Here is an 11,525-nt window from a genome sequence, read left to right as displayed (position 1 = left end):
CAACTACTTGACATGAATGCACACGGTTCTTGTAATGGACTCCACTTTTGTTTGCGAATTAATAATAAAAAGGGTTTAATCGGTAACGTTGTTGAAGTCCTGAAAGTCTGCAGAGATGTTGCAACTGAGAAATCAGGAGATCTAAATTGTTGATATTTACGAATGTTGTGTAAGTGTCACATGCATTGAAGTCGATTTAAAAAAAGTCATTGTTTAATCACATGTTCATTGGTTTCTCAAATAACACTTCATTGTTTTTCGTAAGCTGTGCAATGTTTTGTCGCCAGATGTCGCCGCATAACCACGATACGTTTACGCGGATTACCGAGGTGCAAGCAATTACAAGTCGAAGCAAGTTTCTGTAAAGTCATAATTTCATTCATTGTGTTAAAGTTTTCCGCCAATATTAGTTTGCCCGCATTATTCTTGGTGTATTTAACTGGTAACCAACATAAGGATTAGAGCATAAAAACTCGGTAATGTTTGTAAATCCTGTTTTTTTATGGAAACCATATCACCAACAGAGCAAGCAGTAAAATAGCGCGATAAAACGACTTTAATTGGCAAAATAAACAAGTTAATTATATTGGGAAACGGATGCTACATGGCATCAACCTCGTCCGTAAAGCCGTCGTCGCTCGTATCCTCTTCCTGGATCTCATCCAGTGTGTGGTCCACCACTACTTGCAAGCCGGGGAGGTGCGAGTGCCTGTGACTGTGTTTGTTACCGTCGTGATCGTCGACGACGGTCATGCTTTCATCTGACGCTTGGAATGCCTCGTTGTCATGGGGGTTGATAGCGGAGCCGGGGGGTGCTCGGAGGAGCTTGGGCCCAAAGTAACTTATCCCAAACGCTCCGATGGGGGCTGTTATTAAAGTTGCAAGGACTGCCAGCACCAAAATCTGTATGAAAACATACGTACAGCACATTTTACTAACAATTTTTTTGCTGGCGAGTGTTTTTACTCACTGCAGTAAGTCATGTGTTAAAACAACTGTTTTTAGATTTACCTGCTCCCCTCTGTGGTATTCGACACTACCTGGTGGAAATCCGAGTCTTCTCGCTTGGTCCAATGCTGCCGATCCTAGGGCTGCCTGCAATTTAAAGAAGTTGCCATTTTGAGATCATTCAATGATACGCAGCTGTAATTAAAAGCGTAATTTTCCGTGTTTCAAATTTTAAAACTTTGTCATAATCGTATGGCAACAAAGATAGTTTATTTCAATTTCATTTCGCATAAAAGTTACATTTTTATGCAATAGAACATGTGTTGTATTTATTGAATAAAAAAGATTTTCGAACAAGATGAAGTAGTTTTTCGAGAATGAAACAAAGAGAAAGATTTTAGGTGGTTTAATCGGAAACAGTAGATCAGTGTTTGTGTTTCAACACAAAGGGGGAAACCTAGCCGCGATGACTCAGTTTAAAAGTTTAACTTGAATACACGAACTACTTCTGTTGAGCAATTATTATTACGACCATAATTCACACATTGACGTCAATCGGCTTTCTTTGTGACGTCAGCTAGACAACGGGCAAAGTACCCAGTCTGGGCTGACTTTAATTCAAACTGACTGTTTTAGGGGATTGCCGTCAAAAACATGTAAATGCTTGTTTGTTGTTTTTGTGTGGAAATTCTGTAGCATTATTTCCAACTTTTTAGTTTTTCTGTCCAACGCAAAAATGATTGCAATGCGAACATATCAACAAGAAACATGGATCACCTATTTCGTACAGGTTTCAATTTTAACCCCAACCACCGGCGTGTTCATGTTAGTTTTAGATAAACGTGCTCTTGAGTAAACTAACGCTACCTAACTTTAATAAGGACTTTGGACGAGTCGAAGCAGTCTGTCTTATCTGCATTTTTGTAAGGTTTATAAGTTAACTCGGGGTGGATATGGTCCTGACATTTTTTTTCACCAACGTTTACAGGGCGTCACCTTTCAAAGGTTGTTGTTTAAACTCCACCCAGGAGGAAAGATAAAGCTGGGTAAATATTACACATAACTGATTCATCTGATCGGTCTGGATCCAGTCACCGTATTTTGTAATCGCAGTGTTTTGACAATGGTTGTTTGCCATGACTATTTCGCTGGGCACAAAATAGCAGCTATTTGGGAAAAATTCATTGGTTGGCTTGGAAAAGATCAGGTGCAAAATAGGAGACTCTAATTTTGAAACATTTCCACCATATACCTGTCTTCATACTTTTTAAAAGTCAAATGTATATAAGACGTACTTGTACTGTGCCCTTAGGTATCCAGGAGATGGAAACAAATATCCTTTCCTTCATCTTTAAGTTGAGGCCGAAGGTAACAGAGGTGCTTGTGATCAATCGGGCGGTCATTGAGCAAGCCAGGAGAGCGATGCCGAGTCCGCAAGTGGTCGCTGTTAGAAAATTATTGCTTTTGATTTAGTTTTACTCTTGCTGTGATTATCTAACAGCAACGCGTAAGCCAAAATGTATGGGATATGATACCAACATTTGAGCTGTAACATTTTGTGTTCGTCGCAATATAAAGTATAAGCCATGTATACGTTGATTGTAAGTAGTATTAAAAACCTTAAACCGCAAATAAACTACATTCGTTTCTAAAAAAAATTTTGCAAAATTTACAGCCGAAACAATCACTTCAATCTTTTTCTTTGGGTATTTTTTCGTGTTTAATTCCGAAAGTTTCAATCATATACGTCATTAAGTAACTGCATCCCAAAACGTGCAGATAATCGCTTAACGACATAACATTATGTCCGAAGAGTTACAAGTCCTTAAGCAAACACTTAAAGTGTGCTGGAAAATTTTCACCTATATTTATTACCAGGTGTTGTTAGGCGTGCTATGGACTATGATGTTTGTCAAAACACTTGGCGCCAAACGGGTATTTGCGCAAGGGAGTGTCGAAAATATACCACATGCCGCTGTAACATTTCTATGTCGGAACGGTCAACAACCCACGTGATAATGTTTGCACTGACCTAAGGTCAGAGAGGTGTCAAACAGGGTAAATGATAAAAAGAACCAAACATCACAGCCAGCAGGTTGCCTTTTCTGGACCCACACAGAAGTATACATAAAACAGAAATGTGTGCCAACTGCCAACGTTGACAGTACAATTTGGTTTTGTATTTTAATTTCAATCCTTAACCAAAGATAACAAGTGGTTGCTTTGTTAACACCTGAACGTTTACGTACGCGCATATTTCTATGTTTTACAGACTTGGTTGTTTTACAGACTTAGGCCGGTTGTATGTGGGGCGAGAATGTCGACCTGGATGTGATGAGGTTCTTCAGCATTTACCGTCAAACAGGATTTTAACTTAACTGTGCGACGATCTGCTCATACCTAATTGTAGAAACTAAACCGATAAATGCAAAGTTGCAGAAATTCTTTTGTTCCTTACTTCCGCAAACGCAGTACGGCTTGAATCAACATCGGCAAGGCCTTATGTCGAGTACAAGGGTATAAATTTAAACTGTTATTTGGTCTTTGTTAAGTTGGACATTGTGACGTTCGTCATTTGTGGGCGACGCCACGTTAATGGTTAGCTAATTCTAGACAAAAACGCAACAAAGAAAAGTACGATGTTGTAACCTTTAAAAAACAACCTTTATTTGAACTTGTAACCTTTATTTGAACTTGTAACCTTTATTTGAAAATTTAAATTTAAATTAACTCACGGTCCATAATATTGACGTCCACCAAAGCACCCGTCAGTCCGAACAGGATAGGTTGAAATATCAACCACATGTAATGCCAAATTCTTTCCAGTGGCTCCTGCGGTGTTTTAAATCTCGGTTAGAATTGGAGCAAGTTTGTTGAGTATGTGTTTGATGCTAATATATGAGATCTTGGGGAAGTTCTGTTAACTATTGTTTGTAATGATATCAGCATTGAGTAACGTACTTTGGCTGAGTAACGTACTTTGGATAAATAATTTGCGAGACAATTTAGAAAGGTTACAATGCTCTGAAGATTTATTTGTGTGAACATAAATCAAACGGAACAGAACGTTTAAAAATATTGTATGTATTGTTTGTACTCGTAGCGGCAACGCGTAACGTTTTGCTTCGATTTTGGAAAATCTGTGCGGAACAGACGCTGGAATGTAGAAAACCAACACGACTTAACTGTTACCCGCACGCCCGCTTGACGGTACTTTACAAATTACCCAATAAAACTGAGGTACACTTTCCATTCCTTTGTTCTGTCCGCGTCGTTAAATGGAGGCTGTTGATGACTAACAAACAAGCATCGCGATGATTACAAATGTACAGCGTCTTTGATTTAATTTGGAGCAAACACCAAGAACGCTTGGCAAACATTTTGTAACGCATCATCCGCGCATAATGTAATATTTAAACAGGCGGTGGAGGGAATAAACAGAATTACAATGAAACCAATTTAACGACAGGTGGCTGTTCAGTTGTGAAACTTGGTCGCGTGCATAACTTTTTACTGCACAATCGCTTTGTTCGTTTGGAGATAAAACGGCTGAATGCCATGACGTTTCTGCCCCCTCCCAGGACAATAAAGTTTAAAAACGCCCTAAAGAATGTACGGTGGCAACAACAATTGTTGTTTGCGATTTGGAGAGACACCTGGCGCAATATGCACATCGCGCGTTCGTATTTAAAAATGAGTGTGTTTTTTTAGATAGATACCTACAGTGTGTTCATTTACACGTTTATTTATCTAAATTTTTGGCTGATTGCAAACGGACAATTCTTACCATCAAAATTATCTGCAGCGATGACCTACGTTACTGTTTGTATAAAGGGCTATGCAAAGCGTGCAGCATTTACGACCCACTAATATATTAGGGGTGTTTAGTATTAGGTAGTGGAGTGTTTGAGGCCCAAACAACATGTTGAGAATTACTGGAAAACGACGAACCCAACACGTAGTTGGTAAACGTGAAAAACGGGCGTGACTGGAGGTTAAAATAGTTTGACCTGTTGTAACCTTACCAGGTGATATTTTGCGGCTAAAATGCATTTTTTTAAATTTTCTGGCGACTTGCGTTTATCTCATTATAATAGACTTTCCCTTGATCTTTGTTGTATTGCGGCGTGTTCACGTTTAAAGCAGCAAATTTTATTAATTGGGAACAACAAAAATACCAAGTTGTAGTTTGCTGCTGCAGATAATCACTACAGTTTATTTTTTTTATTATCTTCATGTATTTGAATTCGATGTTGTCTTGCAAAAATTTAGCAAGCTCCCGCATGAGTGTCGCTCAGGCAACTTGGCTTGAAATGTGTGTTTTACGGACTTACCGTGCCATCCCCCCAGTGAAAGGCCGCAACGAAAGACATGATGAGGGCACACAGGGTTCCAGATCCGGGAATTCCCCATATTTCCGTTCCGAACACAAAAAAGATGCCGATCGACAGCAGAAGAAAAGCGCGACAAAAGCTCTGCAACGAGTCACGTTAACGACTTTCATCCACTTTGGGTATTACAATAAAGGATTATTTTACGAGTTGCGGGAAAGATTCTAAACCAAAAACTTTTTCCATAAACTTACAATTACCAACTCAATTATATTAATTTTTTTAAATAAGTTTGCCAAGTTTTGAAAATACAAGAACATGGTCCAGACCAACTGTAGTCGAATACAATAACAGCATAACATTCCATTAAGTAAAAGGCGCGCGAAGTCGACAACAACAAGCACAAAAAAGTACCTTATAGTGCATTTTCTGTGACGGAATGTAGGAGATGAAGAATCCAAGCAGGAGACCAGCAGTGATGCCGATCACAATTTCAATCACGGCTCCGGCAATCTCCTTGCCTACGTTATGTGGCACTGCGAATACAAAAGAGTCAGTTGTTTTCTCCAGCAATCATAACAAGCAATAGGAGTATGCAAACAATCCGATTCCCAGAACCCGCACCGAGATGACTGGAATATTTCGATTGAAGTTCTCGTATTGGAACTTTCCTTATAACGGAGCAAACAAAGTCAATTAAAGTTTTGTTGTGTTTTAGGATCATGTACACAAGCAAACAACACGGAAATAACATTACGTTGACGTTCAGCTGAATTCGGAAGTGTGTTTTGTAGTCCATTACATTTTTGTTTTCATATTACTCCATACCTAAAGTCGCCATCAGTATTTGAACAGGCGTTGGCGACAGAAGCAAATATTTAAATTTGTTTCTCATAAACTTGAAATAAAATTATATTTGGTGGAGAATATGTTGACATTTCCTTCAGAGTGTTGAGACGCAAAAACTATCTATTATGCCTAGAGCAATATTCCTATATATTTTTTTCACCTGGTGCTGTTGTCGTGCCGTTCACCGTCACTGACGTAAACGCTGTGGTTGTTGGGTCGAGTGCCATTTGATGACCGCCTATCACTTCTTCCTCTAAACCCCCGGGCAGCGCAATTCCAAGAAGAACCGAAAACCCGGCTGCGAAGATTGTTCAATTGTAGACCAGCAGTACACAACGCAATGCAGGATTTGTGCGGTATCTTTACTGTGGTCGGGTCGATAGCGACCGAAACGTCGGTCGTTGCAAATTTTTGACGTAGAAACGAATTACGTTGGTATGAATATAATACCAAGTTGAAAATACAAAATCAAAAAATTAACCTTAAATGAAAAAAGGTTTTTGTGGCATATTTGGTTCACATTTGTCTCATTATTGAAGTAAATTTTCAACAAACGGAACAATGGAATGCATTTGGTGTTATATTCGCTTTTGCCAACGCTTTTTTTAATATACCAACGCACTAACAAATCCGATTGCTCCATATACTTATACACATATTTATATTTCGAAGTCAAATAACTCTATAAACCACAGATAAAGGTAAAAAAACCTTACCAATGGCCAAAACATCGTCGATTCCAGAGGCAGCCATAACCAATGAAGGGACGCCTTCAGCCACACCGAGGCCTGCGCTTTGTAAGATGATTAGTGAAGGAATAACCACTGCAGGAGAAACGGCAGCTAACATAAATCTGAAACCGAAAGTGTGACGTCATAAAACACTGTTTATTGTTTTCGATTTTGTAAGACAGACTTGTTGAAGCACAGCAGAGGCAGCGCTGTTGATGCAAACCATTGATTATGCTGAAAACAGAATATAGAGCGAGAAATACTTTCTTCTGTTTTGATTGATTTCGAAAAAAGGTTTTCCCAAGGGCAGGCAAATTAGTTGTAGGCAAAACTAGTCTCTTGTCTTGTGACTGTACCAGTAACCTTCGATCCCTAAATATATGGTTCAACATTATTTGTTGCACGCCGAGCAAGCCTCTCAGTGGGCTCGGCGTAGGCGCGGAAAGCAAACTTTGTGCAATGTCTGCAATTTGTACAGGTCTGAACGCGTTTACAAATTGGGTGTCACCGCTCCACCTGTCACAATTAAGCTTGATTTGACCAATAAATAAATTATTGTAAGTGTGGACACATCTGGAAGCTGGTGTCGTAAACTTGTAACAAGCACAGCACGGTCATGGTATTCATTTCTTAGCACTTAGTAGGATTAAAGGCTTTGAAAAGTTTTCTGTTAATTCGATGATATCATGTCATATTTTTCAACCGTCGTACTACACTTAATAGCCTTAAATTTTCTATATAGCAACGTGTATATGCTAAACATAAAATATTTACAATATATTTATAGTTTGTGTGTTACTGATACTGACCCCGTCATGAAGCTCCATTCGAAAGGAAAATTCAACAAAAAGTGGGCGATCACACCGAAAGTAACAGTTTCGGCGAGACAGGGCAAGAACGCAAGTCTCACAACGGCCCATTTTACTTTCGCCATCGCCTGTAAAGCAACCATATTCGATATTAATTGCGCTAATTTTAGAACATGTACACACAGATCTGACGACAGTTTCAACGTGGTGAGCGTTGCCACCAACTCTTTCGTTGAGAATATACGGTGCAAAACAACCTTAACCACGAAAATTTACATGTTGTGCGACATTATCGGACGTGGCAAGCTACAGGATTCGAAAACTTGGGAGTTCTTCGTGGTTTTGTTTCGTTGGAAAACATTATGAGGTGGAATTCGGTCGTGACATTGGTGAAACGCAAACATTTACCCAAATGTGACTGACCCTGTGTGACTATACTGTTTTATTACATTTTTGTACGTCTCGTGCTACACATTATCTGTGCTCTTGTTCCAGTTCACTAGGCGTTGTCGCCATACATTGGACTCAAAACATTGCAAAACCTGTTTGTTTTAGGTTGCCGTCACTCAGATCGTTTGAGTTGGCACGCTTTGCAAGCTGGTGCCTTTTTTAGCCGCGAGCCAAGTGGGCATTTGTGTATTGTGTAAATTGCAAAGTAATCGTTGACCCTCTTCTGCGAGATGACGCTTGGTGGAGTCCGTATCAGAATTCTGAGTATGATGGCGAATTGCCAAAACAAGCATTTGGCAAGTTTGGTGAAAATGCGTTTAAAGTTATTGACGGCTTCTCGTTTTCTTGTCAAAACTTTGAAATCTGAAACATCACGGTCTGGCGAATCGTTGAATTCTTACCGATTTTATTGTGCAGACACCTTTTAGCGCTTAGGCTGTTATTACCACATTCTTTATAGCTATTGACGGTATTTGTCAAGCGCCAAAACATGATACCGGCAGGTGTGTTAGCTTTAACTCATTTGAGATAGTTATGAGGTCGCGCACCTCTGGGTCGATCTCCAATCCAGCTCTGGTCAGGATCACAGTGAGGGCTAGCTCTCGTAGCGTCCTGCTCTTGTCATCCGAGATGTAAGCCGCAACATTCACAGGTGCAGGAAGGTTTTTCAGCGCCAAGCCCATCAAGAGGGATGCTGTGTATAAATTTAGGCTTACATAGGTAAACACCTTTGATTTAGGGTTACATATAGGCCTTGATAATCATAAACCTTTTTAAGGGATTGTCATTAAATTCTGAACGAACACACACCAGCATTGATTTGTTTAAGCCCACATGCAATACATCCTTTCCATAAAATTAGTGACAGATTTTTTGTTTCTTAATTTGAAAATAGTTTGAAAAAATAAAATTAGTCACAGTTTCTTGTCCTGACCAAATGTACGTATTGTCTCCGCGCGTTCATTACGATTATAAGACAGAATCTACCGCATTAAATCAAATTACTCTAAAATGTGCCGTTTGAAAAGAATATAACGAAAAATATTGGTCTTGGTTCTTGCATTTAACTCCGATAACCGCTACTTGTGCATGAAGGAATTACCAAGGTTATCAAAGCTCTGTTCTACGGTTACGCGTTTTTATAGAACGAGGCATAAATAAACAGGTGGAAAGTAAAATACACTCACCCAGAAGTGGTGGGGGAGGGGGGAATCCCCGCGGGGTTGGAATCTTGACGATGAGGATCTCGGAAGCGAAGCAGAGGAGGATGGTGATGGTGAGTCCAAACCAACTCTTTCCCGGCTGCATCTCGTTAGGGGCCAAAGCCCAAATCACACCAAACACAAGGGCGAGAACAAGTGCTGATAAAAAATAAAAAAAACACATAAAAAGAGCTGGTGCCGCTGAAGATGTCTATTATCTTTAACTTGCGCATCTATTTTACCACAAAACTAGTGCTGCTCGATCAAAGATTTGATTTTTGATTCAACACCATATTTTTGAGCATGAAAATCGACAAGTTCCCGGATGGAAAATTCCTGGCGACTTACGCTGGCTTCGCACAAACAAAAAAAACTTACTCCACGTAAACCACTTGGCAGGGGAACCTCGCGGCGGGAAGAGCTTGTGTTTCCATGACGACCATCGAGATGCCCCTTCGTCCGGATCCGACCGACTGCTGGTTGGAGTTGACGGGGTGTCGGTTGAGTGCGTCTTGTCCATGTGGATCCCACAGTCACTCGCTATGTCAATCCCGGAATCAGAGCGAACCAGCGAAAAGTTGGATGGCGATTTGGTGACCATTCTCAATGACACTGGTTTTTGTTTGGAAGCGAAAACAAGGGAGAGAGACAGATTCTAGGAGAATTTTAGCTGCTTTAAAGAAACAGAACCAGCATTAAAACATTTCACTGGCATGCTATAACTCACTGGCATGCTATACGCGAATGATAAATCAACCACACCTTTGCTATCCACGACTGGCGAGGCTGCGCAAACGAAGCAAGGTGCAATTAGATCTGGGCCAAATTGATATTGCAAGTCATTTGATTTTCTTTATTGGGATTTTATTTGCTTTAAACGATAACCTCTCCTATCTAACACGTTCTATATATTTAAGCAAACCGCTGAGATCACACACGTCTGATGAATCACCTTTTTCACTAGAAAGCGATGGTGCGAGCGTCTTGCATTGCAACTAACACAATAGAACTAATAACGTGATCCATGAGAACACAGTTTTGAGAAAATTTACATTTCTTTAGCGTTTGTCCACATAAGAAAAACGCCCTGCACAGCTAACAAATCAAAATTTATATAAATATACATTGTCCTAAAACTTGAGACCACAACAAGCTCAAACAACTAAGCCTTTACAATAGCGGTGACGGCCCATGTTTAAACACCAGTTCGCTGAAAAACTCGTAAAAGAGAGGTTTGTAAAAAGGGCGTTCTATAAACTTTAACGTTTACACCAAATACTCAAATCTTGAACAATGCGGGGCCCACGTCCTCCTTTGTATTGGCCTCCGTAACGACCAATGTCTGAGGTCAGATTTTCCCCATTGCCAATTTCAGCATTGGGTTAAAATGCAGGTACGCGTCCAATATGCTTCCCGCTGTAAAACACAGCCGAACCTCGCGGTCGTTCCAACCGTTGCAATCCGCAGCTAGACAAATTCTGTTGTCCCAATTATGTCGAGGTGCACATTTAAGCACAACCGTGATCACGTGACTCGAGTCGGGAGCTGTCAGTCTGAATTCTTTGCCGCACTTATTGGGCGGGAGTGTTTGATTTGCTTATCGGTGGGTCGCGAGCTCACAGCGCGGGAGAAACAACCTCCAGAGCTAGTGAATATCAACTAATCAAAAATATACAACCTAATCTTCTCTGGCACTTGGAAGTCACATAAGAGTTACTTTATACTTGGAAAAGGCGCTTATTCTCTGATGCAGTTAAGGTAATTCAAACATTAAGCCCTATAGGGAAGATTTGGGGATAAAATGGCAACGTTTATGTCTACATCTATCTATTTGTCACGTGGGTTTTTGATGCAAGCTCAAAATAATTTCAAAATGCCTTGTGGTATACCGACCAACGCGCGGCAAAAAGCATATTGTAAACGCCTGCAGTAACTTCTGTTGACTGGTATCAGTGCAATTGGTTCAAACGTACGTGCCAAAAAGAAAATACCAAAGAGAAATGGCAATTTCTGCAACAAAATGCAAATACAAGGGTGTCTGAATGCAAATACAAGAGCAATTTGTTCAGTATAGTTTGACATAACGCTTAAAGGTGTTCCTAGCTTAGTTTCGGTTTGGTAATCTTCAACGAAGCCCCGGGGGTTGTTTCAGACATGTTGTCATTCCTCTTGTTTGGTTGCTTTTCAGTGTTAGCCTGGTATGGC

The 11,525-nt window shown here is 40.2% G+C and overlaps 1 protein-coding gene across 1 annotated transcript; it reads right to left on the bottom strand.

Annotated features, from left to right (window-relative positions):
* Nucleotides 1-566: 566 nt before the first annotated feature.
* On the bottom strand, nucleotides 567-9,921 carry LOC145889757 (sodium/hydrogen exchanger 9B2-like). The gene is made up of 12 exons (XM_082980788.1): nucleotides 9,699-9,921; nucleotides 9,306-9,479; nucleotides 8,667-8,812; nucleotides 7,669-7,796; nucleotides 6,845-6,981; nucleotides 6,289-6,426; nucleotides 5,694-5,815; nucleotides 5,283-5,423; nucleotides 3,684-3,780; nucleotides 2,244-2,392; nucleotides 1,012-1,095; nucleotides 567-903 (listed from the first exon to the last, which is right to left on the bottom strand). Exons 1-12 carry the CDS (start codon nucleotides 9,919-9,921, stop codon nucleotides 601-603), a joined length of 1,842 nt encoding a protein of 613 aa, XP_082836914.1. The 3' UTR covers nucleotides 567-600.
* Between the last annotated feature and the right edge of the window lie 1,604 nt (nucleotides 9,922-11,525).

This window comes from Ascidia mentula, chromosome 2, assembly GCF_947561715.1.
Source record: "Ascidia mentula chromosome 2, kaAscMent1.1, whole genome shotgun sequence".
Lineage (NCBI taxonomy): Eukaryota > Metazoa > Chordata > Ascidiacea > Phlebobranchia > Ascidiidae > Ascidia > Ascidia mentula.
The sequence above is the reverse complement of the archived record's forward strand: the minus strand, read 5'-3'. Positions and strand labels throughout refer to the sequence as shown.